Here is a 19,914-nt window from a genome sequence, read left to right as displayed (position 1 = left end):
CTAGTTGGTAACCACTTACTAATAGTTTGGTTTTGTTTTATTTTGAGATGATTGGTTGATATAATTTACCTTTTCATCTAACCTGTATAGGCACAACCTGAAGCAGTTAAACATGGGAACTTTGATGTTTATAATGATACCATTTTCCCTTTTTACATGAAAAGCTCCAAATCATAAAACTGCTACCTGGTTGCTTATGTCCCATTGTACACAAATTGGCACTTCTTCTTTGTGGGAAGTAACATATTTTCTGGAAAAAAATTAAAATGTTACTTAACATGTTATAATAATGTTATAATAATAAAGTTTTCTTCCCTGCATTTGGCACACAACAGTCACCATGACACTTTCTTGAACTGAAATCAGCAGTTTTAAAAGCTACTTTTACTAGTGGAACAATCAAGAAAAAAAAAAATCTGTCACAGCCTCCAGTCAGCAAATATCAGACCGTCTCATGTTACATTATGTGGGAACAGACACCTAGAGAGGGGCCCTTTGCTGTATAATTTGTTAGATAAGAGAATATAGCCTCAAATCCTTATGCCCACATCCCTTACCTGCCTAGGCGAATTCTCTTGCGTGCAATAGCTCCACGATACCGTCTAAAATCATCCTTTAATAAAAAACAAATTAAAATCAATACATTTCTAATTTAATGGTACAATCCTTAAGTGTCTCTCTCTGAATTCAGTTGAAGGGGCTAGTTGGAACATACATGGTGTCTCTGTGTGAACTATACTCAACACCCACAAAGGGCAAGTGCATGGATAAAGACAACCTTTGCAGCCCGTTTTTTTTCCCTTTTTTAAATTCTTTTCTTTTTAATTTTTTTTTATATTTATTTATTTTTGAGAGACAGAGTGAGACAAAGTGAGAGTGGGGGAGGGGCAGAGAGAGAGGGAGACACAGGATTGGAAGCAGGCTCCAGGCTCTGAGCTGTCAGCACAGAGCCTGACGCGGGGCTTGAACCCACAGACTGTGAGATCATGACCTGAGCCGAAGTCGGACGCTCAACCGACTGAGCCACCCAGGTGCCCCTTTTTCCCTTTTTTAAAGTGGTGACTGTTATCATTTCTGTTATCAGAATTATACATCTATCTCACTATACAGTTTTTAGAAAAGGTGAGGGTGGGCAGCAAGGCCCCTCTCAGATAGGGAGAAGATACAGTTCCATTGCATGTAGAGAACCATGGAGAGCTGGAGTAAAGAAGTGGGAGAAGAGAGTCAGAAATAGGACATGGAAGATGATGTTCTTCCCACAGCAGCACACAGCGGAACAGAAGTGAGGTCTCCAGGGCCTCTATCATTCTAACAAATGATGAGAGTGATCGGGGGTGGGCAGGGGGAGAAAAAGTCCATTTTACTTCGTAATGTAAAAAAGAAAAAAAATCTAAAGAGGAATAGCCTTGGAAGTTGTTGCTGGTGTGGGGAGATTCTGGGGAGAGCTCTGTAACCCACCACTTCCCCCAGAATAAGTGGTCTGATTAATGAACTCACGTGCTAATAACTGACCTTTGATATGGGTTTGATTCTGGGAAATGTGACCATTTCTTCCTTATCATTGACAGCATTATAAATGAGAAAAGCACTGTTGATGTGACGGCCTTGGCCCTTAGACCACTCCTGACAGTCAAAGGCTTCCACGCGCACTCCCACTTCAACACTGCAGAGGGCGACACAGAGCTGTGGGCAGAGAACCAGAGCCTGCCAGGCCTCCTCTGCCCACGCAGCCACCACCGCTTCTGAGGGAGGAAAAGAATGAGGGCTCTGGGCTTTTCTTTTTGTCATCGCAAATGTATGCAACTGTTAAAATCCATTTCATCAGAGTGATGAATCTGATGCAGAAGCCCCTGGGAGAACTCCCACTTCACTTTCCCACCAAGTGGGAAAAAGGCCAGTTAGGAAGGACTTTCTATACCTTCATGAACATATTTTGATAATGGGGAATGGGGGAGTTAATAGTGCCAAAGTCAAGTTTTCTCAAAGTCAAGTTCCATATTAAAAGCATCAAACACTAAAATTGGATAGGAAACATAGATACTCTTTTTCACATTTTAAAAGATTTAAGGCAATTAAATCTTTTCATTGTATATCAAGAATAATAAAAATAACTGGGAAGTGGTTTGGGCTTCATGGTGATTAATAACAGGGTCATTAGGAGTCAGCTGACCATAAAGTCACTGGGACTCTTCTGAGAGTGAAAAAAAGAGTAATAATTATGACAGGTACACACCAAGATGGTACTGGGTTAACTGGAAGTCACCCTTATTATGAGACAAAAACCAACCCATCACAATTTACTAAGTGCAAAGAGGCTCCAAGAAGAAAACAGAGTTAAAATGAGTTGTCTATAGATGTTGAAGATGAGTGAAGTTAAAAAAAAAATTAGAAGGAACTTGGTTATTTTAAAGTAGTCCCTGCACTTACCTCTACACTGAAATAAGAAAATTTATTCATTTGCAAGTTTGAATTTGTCCACAGTAGCCTAAGGGCACTAAAAATGCTTTACCAGGTCTGAAATGTATTGTTGACAATGGCATTGAAAACAAGACGATCTCCAACAGCAGATGGTCCCCGAAACTTAAACATGTCCACGGACTTTAGGAGGGGGTGTGCCCTACAGAGGCGGCTGATGAAACAAAGGGAAGAGAGAGAGGAGAAAGAGGTCACTCTTCAAAATATTTTCATGAACTGCTAATTTGCGTAACAAATGCGACAAATAGTTCTTTTTTTTTTAATGTTTTTTAATTGTTTGTTTATATTTTGAGAGAGAGAGAGAGAGCAGGAGAGGAACAGAGAGAGACGGAGAGAGAGAATCTGAAGTAGGCTCCAGGCTCTGAGCTGTCAGCACAGAGTCCGACTCAGAGCTTGAACTCACAAGCTGTGAGTTCACGACCTGAGTCGAAGTTGGACGCTTAACTGACTGAGCTACCCAGGAGCTCCTCAGTGTGTTTTCTAAATAAACATCTTTTAACTCTTGTAAGAATGAAATAAGTAACTAGATTACATAAGTTGAGAGTGGGTCTGTACAATCCCTGCAAACATTTTGGGAAATACTATGTCCCCAAGCTGGAGGGTCTTTACTGAGATGCTTGGTGCTTCTGCTCTTGTGGTGACAGTCATGCTCTTGTTTTGTTCCCTATCTCAGTCCCTCTGAAAAACAAACCAAGGTCTTCTGTCCTCATTTGAGGGTTCTATTCATCCTGACAGCTCATGGCCACAATCACAGGAAGTTGTAACTCTCAGGTTGGAGGGGAGCACAGTGAAGGAACTACCAGCTAGTGCTATTCACACTAGTTTCTTAGCTTCAACTGAATTCACTCACATATCAAAAGACTCATATTTTTCCCTATTGGAAAATTACCTAGATTGCTACACAAAGCCTGAAAGGCTACAAAGTACACATTTTACAATTTTGTATGTGTGTGTGAAATTTTGAAATTTTGTAAAGTATATTTAATCTCAGAAAGTTACTTTGGTAATTTTCTACATTTTAGATCCCCACGGTAGTCATTCAATTACTCAAAGGAATTGTGCCAACACTATGTGAACAGATTCTGCCATAGTTAATTATATTTTAAGCCTTACAAAAGAACAGGTTCAAATTCTTTATTGCCATTGAGAACGACAATCTCATTTTAAAAACAAGCTGTCTTATTTGCGCATAATTTATAGGAAGGATTACTACAGGTTTCTAACTATGGTCACAATTATAGACATACTCATCATAAAATTCTTTTCATTTTGGGAAAATAAAATCTTAACAATGTCCCATGGTTGCAAGATTGTCAGTAGGGCAATTCCTGTTCAAATGCATTTTCCGAATACACAGTGTTCCTTAAAACTGCTCAACTGCCTACATGGTTCCATTAATAATAAAATACCTTTTTTTGAAACTGAGGAGTACTTAAAAGTATTCTTTCAAGTTCCTCTCTTTGTTATCTTATTTTTCAGTTAATCCTTTGGCCATAGTGATTCTAACCAGCACCTTCAAAGGTCAAACCAAATTGTAAAGTGTCTTTAAAAAAGTTTGCAATTTGAGTATTTTTAAGTGTAAAGGTCGTCTTCCATTTCTATTCTGCATCCACCATGTCATAACTATCATTACAAGAAGCTGCAGCGTTACAAGATCAACATTTACAATTCAGAATAAAGTACTAGAACTGTCATTTCATTTTTATTTTTGAGCCAAGAACATAAACATTCACCTTTAAACAAAAGGGCAGATTAGGGGCTCCTGATTGGCTCAGCAGGTTAAGTGTCCGACTCTTGGTTTCAGCTCAGGTCATAATCTCGTGGTTTGTTGAGTTGGAGCCCCACACCCAGCTCCACATGCAGAGCCCGCTTGGGATTCCCTCTCTTTCATTCTCTCTCTCTCTCTCCCTCCCTCTCTCTGCCCATTCTTTGCTCATGCTCTGTCTCTCTCTCTCTCTCAAAATAAATAAACTTAAAAAATGAAAAAAAAGGACAGATTAATCCTAAGGTAAACAGATAAATGACTTATTTTCTAATTTTAATAAATGGCAACACTCTCCTCTCCTTCTCTCCTAGCTCAATAACCAGGACTCAGACCCTTTCTGATCTCTCCCCACTGGACACAACATCACACACCAAAAGTCAAAACCAAGAACCTTGCAGAAATAGTAGCCAGACTCTCCATCCAAGCCATAATTTGGCCACCAAATGTATTTCCATGATGGTTTGCATGGGGTGGGAGGACAAGTTCAATGCTCTGAACAGCGGTGCCACCTGTAGAAACCATTCCTTCCTCTTCATCACAAATGGGATCTGAAGGAGGGATACAGACATTAATATTGGTGGAATTAACTGCACAAACTGGGACTACTATTTTTCCTTCCTAGCTGTACCCTTAACTCGTGGGATTTTTAGAAAAATTAAATTATTCCTGAAGACTTAAATCTCCTGAGGAAATAAACAGGTTTGATTCTAAAGAGTGACCTTCATGAATTCCAGGGAATTGGATAGCTGATTAGAAAGGCCCTTTTAGAGATTGTATTCTAATCTATCACACAAGTTCATTGGAATTTTGATTAAAATAATGATTAAATTTAAACTTGAGTTGTTTGGAGTGGAGAAGGGGCAGATCAGTGTCGGGAAAGTCAGAAAGAAATTTGGGGGTTGATGGTATGTTACTATCTTGATTGTGGTGATGGTTTTCTGGGTGTACACGTCTCAAAACAAACTGTATACTTCAAATATGAGCACATGAATTTAGGGTACACCAGTTATTATTTATAATTAAAATAATTATTATGTTATTTATAACTGCATTATGTATGCATAATATTATTTATGGTGCATCAATTATACCTCAATAAAGTTGTTAAAATGAAAGGACTTTAAGCTATAAAGGGCCAAAGATACAGAAAATCTGGAATAGTTTGCTCTAGTATAAACTTCAGAATGGGAATGTGGCCTCCATAGTTACTGTTTTGCAATGAATGCAGTCACCAACAGAAATGGCACAATGAGTTGTACTTCTCAGTGTCCTTCTGCTTCCTTCGAATCATATCTGTTCATTTACTGACAAATTGGTTTTTACTCTCAACAATGGAGAAATCATTTACTCTGGCTGCAAAGCAGTAAAATGTATTCAATTATGCGTCTTGCATCATCTAGTGAATCATCAGCTAGGCCTAAATCTTGTGTGCCTTTGTTGAGGAAGTAGAGGGAGGATTTACAAATCAGGGGGACCATCCCGGTTGTCCTGTCAGAGGCAGAGCTGAGCTTGCAGCCCAAGAGCATAGATTAGGCAGCTGTTGGGAACTGGGAATGGGGCCATTCTTGGCACAGTCACACATAAGTGAGCAGAGAAGTGTGGCTACAAAGACCTGAACTGCATTTCCTCATGAACTTTTTAGATTTATAATTAATTGATGGTCTTTTAATTTTTTTCCCCTTCATTTCACTGATCATTTCAGTCTCCTACTTGAAAACATGTCAGAAACTTCCAAAAACACCCTAGTACAAAAGCCCAGGGGCGCTTGGGTGGCTCAGTTGGTTAAGTGGCTGGCTTCAGCTCAGGTCATGATCTCAAAGGCTCTGAGTTCAGGCCCCACATTGGGCTCTGTGCCGACAACTCAGAGCTTAGAGCCTGCTTTAGATTCTTTTTTTTATTTTTTTTATTTTTATTTTTTTTTATTTTTGGGACAGAGAGAGACAGAGCATGAACGGGGGAGGGGCAGAGAGAGAGGGAGACACAGAATCGGAAACAGGCTCCAGGCTCCGAGCCATCAGCCCAGAGCCTGACGCGGGGCTCGAACTCACGGACCACGAGATCGTGACCTGGCTGAAGTCGGACGCTTAACCGACTGCGCCACCCAGGCGCCCCTCTGCTTTAGATTCTGTGTCTCCTCTCTCAGTTCCTCCCCCACTCACACTCTGTCTCTGTCTCAAAAATAATTAAAACGTTAAAACTAAATGAAAAATAAATAAAAGCCCAAATCCTTCCCTTGGCTAGGGAAGTCCTTCCTTCCTTGTCTGGTCTGTCTACTTCTCCAGTCCCAGCGAGTCTGATTGCAACTACTACCACTCTCCTCCCATCATATTCTCTTTCACTCTCTCTCTTTGTTCTAGCTATGAGGGCCTTTTTTTCAGTCCTGTAACTAAGTACTGTCTTCAACATCAGGGAATTTGCACATATTGTTTGCTCTATCAGCAGCACTATCACATTCTTCCACTTATCTCTTATCCCCTATTTTTATAGGGGAGCAAATTTTGCCACCTCAAGATATGCCTCTTTGGCATGTTGCTTCTTTTAGGCTTATTATTTTTAAGAAACCATAGAGAAGCTCTGAAAACCCAGTAGAAATTACCCTTTGGTAAGTGACATTTATGTGTATAAGAAAAATCTCTATTTGTAAGCATATTTCCCTTGCTGTACCAGAGAGAGGGGGATGACTGTAAATCTAGAAACTTACCAGAGAAGACAATGATTTAAATCTACAAAATAACCTTATCCTTGTTTACTGTGCTTTCCTCGGTAACCTCCCATAACTGACCCACCACCCCCAATATCATCTTTTGTCTTTGACTTTGCCATTTCAATGAGTTACTCATTTTTTTCTGGATCTCTCCCATGTATATAAGCAGTATCCTGTAATTAAACTTTTGTTTGATTTTCTCCTGTTAATCTGTCTCATGACAATTTAATTCCCAGACCAGCTAGAAGAAGCTTATAAAGTAAAACTTTTCCACCTCAACACTATGTTGGCTCATCTCAGTCAACACTTCCTCAGGAAAGCCTTCCAGATCTAACAGCTAATTCCCATTTATGAGCTCACACATGCATCTTTCTTTTATAATTATACTTTTATTTTTCTTTGTGTGATCTTTGACCCACTAGATCCGAAGCTCCTTTGGACAAGAACTGATTTTCTTTTTAAATTCTAATATAATTCCTTATTATGAGCACTCAGTAAATATTTATTGAATGAATGAATGAATGAATGAACTTAATTTTGCTGATTTATTCCACATTCATAGTCCTTGCTTTCAACAGAATTTTCTAGGTAACAAAGCGTACCAATGTACACTTTTGTATGTTGTTTACTAGAGTTCCTACTGCTTTGCATTTTCACTTAAACAATACTGTAGACTTCAAATTTTTCCAGTTTTGTGGGTGTGAAATATCTTATATTGGTTATAATTTGGATTTCCCTGATTAATGTGGTCCATCATCTTTTCATATGGATACCAAACTTTCTTGTTACCTCTGAATAAAATGTCCATGTCATTTGCTTCAAATGCTATTTTTCTCCCATTCTTCTATCCTTTCTTTCTGGAACTCTGATTAGATGCATATTAGACTTCTTACTCCTTTCTCTATGTCTCCAAATCTTTCATATATTTCCCAATTCTTTGCCCATCCATCTGCATTCTAGGTGACTCCTTCAGATCTATCTTCCAGTTACTGTCTTATCTGCTGTTTAATTCATTCGTTCAGTTTTAAATTATTATATATATTTTTGTACAGAAATTCTCTTTCTTTGTCAAACCTTCTAGGTAATTTTTTTAATTCCTGGATAATACTTTTGATTCTATTTCTTTAAAATATATTAACGTTTTTACTTCAACATTCTTTATGTGATAAATGCAGTAATTGTCGTCTTTGTAGGCTTCCTCAAAGGGGGCCCACCTCCCCAAAGCACCTTCAGAAGGTGATTCCTCTAGATTTTGGTGACTTATTTATTTTTATTTTTCAGGACTTTTGACTAGGAGTTCATATGCCTTGGATCTGTATCTGTGGGAATTCTTTAGAGTGGGGCTTAAAGTTATGTCTCCAGAGGTTTGCATTTGTGGCTGCCAGTCACCTGGGGGTACTGTAACACAGTGCCACTTCATAATAAATTTCTCTTGGTCTGTTTCAGTACAAACAAGTGATGTGGATTCTGATACCAAATCTACCTAAGAATGTACTTGTGATTGAATTCTCAAAGGAAAACAGGTCCCCCCATCCCCAACCCCACCCGTTTTACCTAGGGTTAAGGTCTCAATGAGATAGGAAAGCACCCCTACCAAAGCTCATTGAGGATTAGGATTTTTTTCAACTGACTCACTGAAAGTATCATTTTTTTAGGTTTGCAGCTCCATTTAAGGTTCCCTGATTCAACCTTCCACCCATCATGGGCCACTGGCTTTGTTTCCTGAGCCTATGCAGGCCCATTAAAACACAAGTTCTAGGTCTTCTAGTATCTACAGAGTCCCAAGCAAATTTGTGTTTTCCAATTATGGCCAGACTTCAAGATTTTCTCTTATTCTTCTTCCTGCTGAGATGTGTTTGCAAAGATGTTTGTAAATATTTTATCCAGAAATTTTAGCTTGTTCTAGACACCAAATCCACCATATTGCTGTAATCAGAATTGGACTGCTTCCTAAAGTGATATTTAAACACACATGAAATCTTGAATCTTTCAACTTCTTTTTTCTTTTTTTGCCATTACTGACATTGTCAGATGATGTCCTATTAATACCTAAAACTGTACTGATTTTTTTAGGTTAATATCTCTTGCTTTTTTGTTGAAAATAAATATAAACTACCTCTAAAATGCACTGTTAAATGAAAAAAAAGAAAAGTACATAGCTATTTGAATATTGTGCTCTAAGTGTGTGTTTGTGTGTGTGTGTGTGTGTGTGTGTGTGTGTGTGTAATATTGGTTGTCTTTCAAGATAGGAACTGGTTAACTGGGAGATACTGATGGCAGGAAGTCATAGCTTTTTTTTAAAAAAAATATTTATTTTGAGAGAGAGCATGCACATGTGTGTGCATTGGGGAGGAGCAGAGAGAGAGGGAGACAGAAAATCCCAAGCAGGCTCCACATCATCAGTGCAGAGTCTAATGCAGGGCTCAATACCATGACCATGAGATCATGACCTGAGCCAAAATCAAAATTGGACACTCAACCAACTGAGCCACCAAAGCGCTCTGGAAGTCTTATCTTTTAACTGAATGCCCTCATACCTTTTGAACTTTCACCCTGTGCATGTGTGCTACCTATTTTTTTTTTTTCAACGTTTTTTATTTATTTTTGGGACAGAGAGAGACAAAGCATGAACGGGGCAGGGGCAGAGAGAGAGGGAGACACAGAATCTGAAACAGGCTCCAGGCTCCGAGCCATCAGCCCAGAGCCTGACGCGGGGCTCGAACTCACGGACCGCGAGATCGTGACCTGGCTGAAGTCGGACGCTTAACCGACTGCGTCACCCAGGCGCCCCATGTGCTACCTATTTTTAAATAATTTAAAATAATAAAATAAAAAATTGAGTAGGCAATATATTATGGAAAACATTGTAAAGACACAAATGTAAGGCAATTCCTTCTTTTCTGAGTGATAACTTTAAAGACAAAGCTACTTGATTCTTATAAAGACATACATGGCATACACTGGGATACAAAAAGGTGGGTACTAGGGCAGGTCATGTATGCATAAGCATGTATGCAGAAATATACTGAATACAGGTGACCTACGACATGGATGCAAAAATATACTGAGTACAGGTGACCTCAGCATAGAAGCATGCTTATTTACAGGTAACTGCCAATCATTGGAGAAATATAGCTCTCCTAGGCTCAGAGACCAAGTTAGGTCACAGTTCTGTCTGTGTACTCAAGTATGGTAAACAAACCTCACCCTTTCTACAGACTTCCAAATAAGACCATACCTGTCCAGAGGTCAATTACAATACTTGTACTTTGGATGTTCGTTAAGTATTGTGTCATCATTCTGTTTGGACAATTTTGCATTCATTCTACAATTTCAGGTCAGGAACTTTAACCTGAATTGAGGTCATTTTAACTGTTGTTTTCCTTCTCACAACCAGAAAGAATTAACACAGGATAATGCTCATAAAGATTTGATTTCTCACTAAAAAAATAATTTAATGCTCCAAATATGAAGTCTTTTCCTATATACCAAGCCTCCAAACAGTGACTCAGTGATACAAGAACACACTCCAAAGAAGTCCTGCTTTTATGTAATCTAATCTCATCTGTTTCCCTTTTCTTCTGAAAGCATATGATTTTAACTAAAATTTCTCACTGTTCCAATGATATGAATTTCAATCACACAAAATCTTAAAAGAGATTCCAATTAGTTCTGATATTACTATCAATGTTAGAACCCTGGGTTTTCTAAAAACACTGTTCAATAACAGAGATGATCTAGCTGTCTTCCTTCAGAAGGTATTGTCCAGTTCAAGACAAACCCTATCAGATACACTGGGCAGCAGGTGGACAAAACACGCACTCAAGGGCAACTTAAAGTTCTGGGGTCTGGCTCTGACATTACGAGAAATTGCTTTTAGGTTCTATGGTTGCTTCGGTGGCATGAAAGCTTGTAAAATTTCTAAAAAGATAAAATCAACAAAATTAAGTTAAAAGTTGTATTGTACAAAGGAATGTAGAATAATCCACTTTCACAGCAGATTAGAGGAAACATGATAGAAACAGACTTCTAAAAATCTATAATTCTGAAGTATTTTTTTACTTTAAAGAGAGAAAGAGATAGTGTAAGCTGGGGAGAGGGCTGAGGGAGAGAGGTAGAGAGGGAAAGAGGGAGAAAAGGAAAGATAGAGGAGGAGAGAGAGAGAGAGATGAAGAGAGGGACAGAGGGACAGGGGGAGAGAGGGAGAGAGGGAAAGAGAGAGAGAATGGATCCTAAGCAGGCTCCACGCTCAGCACATAGCCTGATGTGGCACTTCTGGGATCATGACCTGAGGTGAAATCAAGAGTTGGACACTCAATCAACTGAGCCACCCAGGCACCCCTTCAAAATCTATAATTCTAAACTGAACCAGACCCATAGAGGAGATCTTGCTCAACTTCCTAACACACTGAAACTGAAGTCAATTGAAATCATTTTACCTCTACATTTGAATGGCTGTAGCATGTGAGAATGACTTTTCTATTCCCAATTCAGTGGACAGTTTTTATTTCTCACTTCCTGGAACACAGTTGACCACTCATTTCTTCATGTAACTCTACTCCCTTGACTTATGATGCTAGTCTCTCTGGTTCTCGCTGCATCCCTCCCACTAGTCCCTCTAGGTCTTCTTTGTAGATCCATCCTCCTCCTCTGATCATCTCTTATGGCCATGTTCTGCAGGTTCCACTCTTGGCCCACCACCCTCTTGCCCCTATGAGCCCTCCCTGAGTGACTGTAGGTACTGGCTTCATTTGAATTGCCATCTGTAAGCTGCTGTGTCTCAAACTAAATCTCCCCAGCCTGGTTTTGTCCTTTTGGTTGTTCCACAAGCACATGAGACTAAACTGAACTCATCATCCACCTCATCAAAACTGCCCCTCTCCTGCCCCTCATATGCATGACCTCAGTTCAAGATACTACCATTAATTAGCTAGTTGCTCACACCAGAAACCTGAGAGTTTTCCTGAACTTCTTCTTCCTCACCCATCTCCCCATCAGTGACCCTATTCTACTGATTTTACCCCTTGTATAGTTTTGGACTTTTCTCCTCCTTTCTATACTACCACTGCCTGGAGTAGCCACTCCTCATCCTTTGCCTAGTCTCCCTGCATATAGTCTCTTCTCCTCTACACAGAATGACCATATTAAATGCCAGCCTAATCATGCAACAAGTGTGCCCAAATCTGTATCAGCTCTCTTTAAGGAGAGAATAAAGTTTAAGCCTCTTAACTTGACCTAGGAGAGCCTCCATGATACAGTCCTATCTTTTCATGTACTGCCTCCTTCTACCTTGAATTTTCTTTGTAGTTTGCCCTTGTTCACGTGGTTCGGCCACTTTATTACTTTAGCAAAAATGCATTTAAAATATATTTTGGTACAGAGACCATCTTTACAAAAGGATGGACTCTTCTCAGCATAGTAATTTATTTATTTTTGGGACAGAGAGAGACAGAGCATGAACGGGGGAGGGGCAGAGAGAGAGGGAGACACAGAATCGGAAACAGGCTCCAGGCTCCAAGCCATCAGCCCAGAGCCTGACGCGGGGCTCGAACTCACGGACCGCGAGATCGTGACCTGGCTGAAGTCGGACGCTTAACCGACTGCGCCACCCAGGCGCCCCTCAGCATAGTAATTTAATGATGAAGTCTTCATTTCTTCTAAAGTAGCTTTGTAGGGCTCCCGGGTGGCTCAGTCAGTTAAGCGTCGGGACTCTTGATTTGGGCTCAGGTCATGATCTCATGCTTCATGAGTTTGAGCCCCACATTGGGCTGACAGCACAAAGCCTGCTTGGGATTCTCTCTCTCCCTTTCTCCCCTTCCCCCATTAGCTCCCATGAGCACACAGTATCTCTCTCAAAATAAATAAATTTTAAAAAAGTAGCTTGGTAACGGGCATTGTCTTTTAAAAGGTCTGCAATAGAGGCCTTTGAAAAACTTTTTTCCAACCAAAAGGTCCTCTGTAAGGTTGTCCCCAGGCCATGATGATGTCATGCAGGGCAGAATAAAGCCCACACACACAGGTCACCCCTGCTTCTGCCTTTCCTCTCTCCTCTGGCCTCTGTGTCTCCTCTTCTTCCTTCCTCTCTTCTAATATTCTCATTCTGATCCTTTCCTTCCTCTTCTACTAGTAGCTGCCTTGGAGCCCAGGAAAGTTGAATCTTCTGGGAACTTCCTGTCTCACCACTGGGAACAGAGTGGCTCAAGCTAGACCACTCCACTTCCTCCCCTTCACCACTTTGCTCTCCCTGAAAGGTCATCTCCCCTGGGGCTGAAGGAGATGGGGTCAGAAGTAAAGGAAGGGCAGGGGAGGGGCAAAGTGGCCCTCTTTTCCATGCCATTCTGGCCCCATGAGGCCTCCAAGAGCCTGGGGGTTCACAGCCAGAGAACTAAGACACTCTGGCTAATCAAACAGTGCTACTGGGGGAAGAGCCAGGAAACAGAAATAGAATCTTATCGCTTCCATTCATAGCTCCTGTGATCTTTAGCAAGGCTCATCATGGCTCACTTTCAGTTTTCTCCTGTGTTGGTATTATAAGCAATTCATATGAAGTAATGAAAGAGAGCCTGCTTAGTAAACTGTGAAGCACCAGATGGACATATCCCTGTGCTGTTGTTCCTTCATTCTTTGGTCACTACTGAGTGCATACTTACCAATAAGGACTGCCTGGTCCCTGTGACCCTTCTTTTCCTCTCTCCTCCCCTGTAGATCCTCCAATTTAAAGAGGTCTTAGATAGCTGCAGTTATATTTTGAATTGGCCAGGCCCTTCCTTCTCCAGCCACTGAGTTTGTTGGGGAAGACACCTACCATTGCCAGGGCTGAACTGTAATAACAAGGTGAAAATAAATGTACTCTAAGAAAGGACCCCTCTGCTTGTCACAGTCATATAATTAAAGTTCCCATAAGTAGATTTACTGACCATCAAACTCGTTATTTTCTTTCATCAAGTTTTTAAAGGTATCTTCATGATGTAATCGAACTTTCCTTCTCTCTGAAGCCAGATTATGTTCCACATGATCTTGCTCAGTCAGAAGTGTGACTGGTTTTAAATGAATCTAGAGAAAGAAAAACATTTATCTTTCATTGCCTTGTTAAATTATAAAAGCACAGCATGGATTTTGCAAAACCAATGATATGTTACATTGTTTTCTAACTCCAAGTAAATAGAGTATTTCTGGGGGCACCTGGATGGCTCAGTCCATGAAGCATCTGACTTTTGATATCAGGTCAGGTCATGATCTCATGGTTGTGGGATTGGCACCTGTGTTGAGCTCTGTGCTGACAGTGAGCCTGCTTGGGATTCTTTCTCTCCCTTTCTCTCTACTCCTCTCCGGCTTGAGCTCACTCTCTCTCTTTCAAAAATAAATAAATAAACTTAAAAAAAATTTTTTTAAATATTTATTTTTGAGAGAGAGAGAGAGAGACAGACAGACAGACAGACAGACAGACAGTGCATGAGCAGGGGAGGGCAGAGAGAGAGGCAGACACAGAATCCAAAGCAGGCTCCAGGCTCTGAACTGCCAGCACAGAGCCCGATGCAGGGCTTGAACTCACTGACTGTGAGATCATGACCTGAGCTGAAGTCAGATGTTTAACTGACTGAGCCACCAGTAATTATCTTCTTTAAATACATTATGTGTACATCTCTTTCTTCAGTAGAAAGATCTAGTCTTGTTATATCATAGTTGTCATTATGAAGTGCCCTTACAGTGTATTTTTTATGTACATTTTAGTTTTTCTCTGAGTCCAGAGGGATGCCACTTCCTCTGCCATAATCAAACAGTCATTCCAGTGACAGCCCTTTCCCAGTCTCTAGATACAGGGGTGCTCATCTCCTGAATCAATAGCAAGATAGTTAGGATGGTTGTTCTCACCATGACCTTGCCATCCCAGTTTTCCTATAGTGTGTGAGGGACTGAAGTTATCCAAATAAGACTCTGATTCTCCCAGGGGCAGTATGGTATAACCAGGAGGTTTTTAGAAAATTGCATTTATAAGGTTAAATATCATGAACGTTTCTTATTTTGTTATAAAATCATCTGTGTGAACATTTATATTGTTTTCAATATTTTGCTATTAGAACAATGATGCGTGAGGGCTCCTGGGTGGCTCAGTCGGTTAAGCGCCCGACTTGGGCTCAGGTCATGATCTCGCAGTTCGTGGATTCAAGCCCTGTGTTGAGCTCTGTGCTGACAGTTCAGAGCCTGGAGCCTGCTTTGGATTCTGTGTCTCCCTCTCTCTCTCTGCCCCTCCCCTGCTTGTGCTCTGTCTCTGTGTCTCAAAAAATAAATAAAATGTTAACAAAGTTAAAAAAATTTTTTAAATAGACCATTCCTGGGTGTTTTCACACATATTATTTGACTAAGTTTTTTTCTTAAAATATCTTTAAACTAAAAAAGTCAATATAGGCATAATTATTTCTTCATATAATATATGCTTTAAAGAGTTTTCCAAATATTAATTTTCCCTGTTTTTTAAAATTTTCAACAGGCCTACAGAATAAAAAATTCTTCAAATTAATGAATGAGGAGAGGAACTTTGAATCCGCTGAATTCTTACTATGAAATGTTTTCTACTTTTTGCAAAATTAAAATCTCAAAGGAAGGGAATAAAGATGTACTCGAGAAAGGTATCATGTACTGAGAGAGATTTCTAATTTGGAAATTTCATCACACAGTGAAAACACTGTCTAATAAGCAAATTGAAAGAATCAGTAGGTCAGAACAAAGCTTTAATTGACCTCCAGAAATCTGGAACTATGGTGCAGCAGAACGAAGGGCTCAAGCTCTGCCAGAAAAGCCTGTCTGCTAACCTGCGTGCATGAAAAAGTCACCCTGCAGCTGGATGGGAATAATTCCATGCTTGTTTCCAGGACACCTAAAGGCTGGCACTGACCCTTAGCCAAGACTACAAAACAGCTAAGGGATTCATAATATGCTGCTTTCAAGTCTAAGATTCCCCTGGAGTACCTTGTCTAATTTGTTTAGGAATATAGAGACTTGATAACTTACACTGGTTTAGCTCTATACAACCTTGTTTTAGTTACGTGACCAGCAGGGTGTAAAAGTCCACCTAGTAAACTTGTGCCTTGGCTCTCCAATCTTCATCCAGATGAAGCATATTTTGTATAACTGAAAAGGACTGTGAGAGTGAAAAACAGAGAGCTTCCCCCTAAGGTCAGGAATAAGACCAGGATGTCCACTCTCACCACTTCTATTCAACATGGTACTGGAAGTCCTACCCACAACAATCAGACAACAAAAAGAAATAAAAGGTATCTGAATTGGTAAGGAAGAAGTGAAACTCTCACTATTTGTAGATGAAATGATACTATATATATAAAATCTTAACTCCACCCAAAAATTACTAGAACTGAAAAATGAATTCAGTAAAGTTGCAGTGTACAATGTATAGAAATCTGTTGCATTCCTATACACTAATGATAAAGCAGCAGAGAATGGAATTAAGAAAACAATCCTATTTACAAATGCACTCCAAACAATAAAACAGCTATCAAAAAACTTAACCAAAGAGGTGAAAAACCTGTACTCCTAAAATTGTAAAACACTGATGAAAGAAATTCAAGATCATGCAAAGAACAGAAAACTCAGAAATAAACCCACAAATACATGGTCAATTAAGCTTTAACAAAGAAGGAATGAATATACAATGGAAAAAAAAGACAGTGTCTTCAACAAATGGTGTTGGGAAAATTGGATAGACACATGCAAAACAATGAAACTGGACCCCTTTCTTTCACCATATACAAAAATAAACTGTAAATGGATTAAAGGCCTAAATGTAAGACCTGAAACCATAAAAATCCTTCACGATCTCGCGGTCCGTGAGTTCGAGCCCCGCGTCAGGCTCTGGGCTGATGGCTCGGAGCCTGGAGACTGTTTCCGATTCTGTGTCTCCCTCTCTCTCTGCCCCTCCCCCATTCATGCTCTGTCTCTCTCTGTCCCAAAAATAAATAAAAAACGTTGAAAAAAAATTAAAAAAAAAAATCCTTAAAGAGAGCACAGGCAGTAATTTCTTTGACATTGGCTATAGCAACATTTTTCTAGATATGTCTCCTGAGGCAAGGGAAATAAAAACAAAAATAAGCTATTGGGACTGTATCAAAATAAAAAGTTTCCGCACAATAAAGAAAACAACAAAACTAAAAGGCTACCTACTGAATGGGAGAAGATATTTGCAAATTAGATACCTGATAAAGGATTCGTATCCAAAATATATAAAGAACTGATACAACTCAGCATCCAAAAACAAATAATCCAATAAAAAAGGGACAGAAGACATAAACAGACATTTATCCAAAGAAGATATACAGATGGCCAACAGACAAATGAAAAGATAGTCAACATCACTCATCATTAGGGAAATGCAAATCAAAACTACAATGAGATATCACTTCACACCTGTCAGAATGGCTAATATCAACAACACAAAAAACAATAGGTGTTGGGAGAGGATGTGGAGAAAAAGGAAACCTTGTGCACTGCTGGTGGGAATGCAAACTGGTGCAGCCACTGTGGAAAATAGTAGAGGGGGTTCCTCAAAAAATTAAAAATAAAACTACCCTAGGATCCAGTAATAGCATTACTGGGTATTTATTACCAAAATACAGAAACACTAATACAGAGGGATACAAGCATCCCTATGTTTATAGCAGCATTATTTACAATAACCAAACTATGGAAGCATTCTAAGTGTTCACTGATAGATGAATGGATGAAGAAGATGTGGTATATACATATACAATAGACTATTATTCAGCCATCAAAAAGAATGAAATCTTGCCACCTACAACTATGTGGATGGATATAGAGTGTATTATGCTAAGCAAAGTAAGTCAGTCAGAGAAAAGACAGATGCCATATGATCTCACTCATATGTGGAATTTAAGAAACAGAACACATGAGCAAAGGAGAAAGAGAGAGAGAAAGACAAACCAAGAAACAGACTTAATTACAGAGAATTCCACCCAAGGGAGCTGGGTGGGTGGATGGGTGAAATAAGGGATAGGGATTAAAGAGTACACCTATCATGATGAAAAACAAATAATAATAATAATAATAATAATAATAATAATAATAATAATAATAATAAAGGAAAAGAACCCCAAGAGCTATGCCTGAAGTCTTAAACTTCTCTGCTGTTCGCCAGTGCTTTCTTTCTCCTACAAACAACCTCTTCTAGTTTAGTAAGGCCCTGCCCGAGCATACCCTGTGGTGTTCTGTGAGTCCTTCAATGATCCGGCCTATGAAACTGATGAACTAACTAATAAGCCTAGTTAACCATTGCCCGTCTCATCCTGGAACAAACTCACTTTGGATAGAGATGCAGGTAGGCCTGTTGGTTCATACCAAACCGCTGACTTTTTGTGGCTCTCTTTGTGATGTGCCCCTGAACAAGAACATTACTAACTGGAAAATAATTCATTTGGGAAAGCTGTTTTACAATAAAGGTTATCTGAGCCAACTTATAATGGCAGGACCATAAGGCATCTGACTTCCCAGAAATGCTCTCAGAAAAAGTTTCTTCAGGCTCAGGACAGGTTTAACTGAAGTGTTACTATAGTATTCTTATTTCATGAGTCCCTGAAGCCAAAATGAGAAGTCTCACGCTTGAGAGGAAAAACAATAGTCCTTGTGTTCTTCTCCGTGGAAGGAACAGGATGGGATGGTGATGTGGACTCCTTTCTGTCACTTTTTCTCAGATATGGAAAATCTGCAATCACCCCCATAGTCTCTCATTCTCAGGGTTTGTAGATTTGGGGGGACTCTGGGAAAAAAAACAATGGTTTGCAAGACCTATCTCAATGTCTTAGATTTTAGTGAACATAGGATCCTGGGATGCTTTGTCAAAGTACAGATTCCAAGTTCCTATACTAGTGATTCTAATTCAGTAGGTCTGAGACATAGCCCAGAAAGCTGCATTTTCAGTATTAGCTGATATGAACTTCAGTTTCAAATAGAATGCCCTTGGGCAATATGAATATGTCTTGTTGAATGTCTAATATTGGACAGAGACTGGGGGAAGTGCCGTGGTGCACAAAATTCTTCAGGGACACCTGCCACCCAGGCATCAGGATGGACTGAGTCAGATCCATCTATATCTTTGCCTGTTGGCCCAAGTAAGGAGTTGCTGGTGAGCACTACCCTACTGTCATCTCTGTTGGGTACAGAGAAAATATGGCTTTGTCCCGGCTCTAAAGTTGGATGCAGGCTGAAGAACACTTTTGCAGAGTAAGAAGTACCCCTTGTTGCTTCAATATGGAACTAGGAGAAGCTACTATGCCCATGTTTGAAGTGATCCTTGCAGTGAGAGATTTAATTCTAAATTGGATTATTACCTTTAGACTAAATGGGGACCCTCCCCCTGATCCTAAAAATGAAAGCCAAGAAACAATGAGTAAACCCCCAGCAGACTATAGACAAGCTGCTCTGGGCCCATAGCCAGGTAGGCCTGCTGGGCACACATACACATATCAGAATAATGCATATATTTTAAGGTTGTTTTTACTCCATATGCCCTGAAGCTTATTTCTAAACTTCAATAGTTCAGCCTCTTTGACATTCTTCCTTCAGGTATAAACAAATGATTGGACTATAATATGCAAGTTCTGACTAAACTGTTCTTGCTTTTTTAAAAAAAAATTATTTTAACTCAATTTTGAGTTATATAACCATAAAAGAAAAGAACTAACCCAGTAAACACTATTTTTGAGAAACTGATAGGCACTTTGGATCATTTAAAACACAGTGTTTTTTTCCTCTTTAACAAACTGACTACATCTCCCTTCCTCTAAGGTGCTTAACACTGTATTACCACAGAAGGACAAATTTTACAAAAATATTGATGGATAAAAAATCTTGGGAAAGCATACTGCACAGTAACAAGAAATGTCTTTTTCTCCATAATAATTCTGATGCAATCATTACTATGTCCCTGAATTACATCATAGAT

General features: G+C 39.6%; 1 protein-coding gene across 5 annotated transcripts in view; it reads right to left on the bottom strand.

The window, feature by feature from the left end:
• The window catches only part of ACOT12 (acyl-CoA thioesterase 12), a 54,933-nt gene that overhangs the window by 15,451 nt on the left and 19,568 nt on the right, over nt 1-19,914 (bottom strand). For all 5 annotated transcript variants that reach the window (XM_058728292.1, XM_058728284.1, XM_058728276.1 and 2 more), the window contains exons 5-10: nt 13,862-13,997; nt 4,632-4,788; nt 2,510-2,629; nt 1,513-1,663; nt 558-613; nt 187-250 (exon numbers count right to left, since the gene is read on the bottom strand). In XM_058728292.1, the coding sequence (XP_058584275.1) occupies nt 187-250; nt 558-613; nt 1,513-1,663; nt 2,510-2,629; nt 4,632-4,788; nt 13,862-13,997 (684 nt within the window). The remainder of the gene's footprint in view (nt 1-186; nt 251-557; nt 614-1,512; nt 1,664-2,509; nt 2,630-4,631; nt 4,789-13,861; nt 13,998-19,914) is intronic.

This window comes from Neofelis nebulosa, chromosome 1 (genome assembly GCF_028018385.1).
Source record: "Neofelis nebulosa isolate mNeoNeb1 chromosome 1, mNeoNeb1.pri, whole genome shotgun sequence".
Classification (NCBI taxonomy): Eukaryota; Metazoa; Chordata; class Mammalia; order Carnivora; family Felidae; genus Neofelis; species Neofelis nebulosa.
This window is presented reverse-complemented; position numbering and strand designations above follow the sequence as displayed.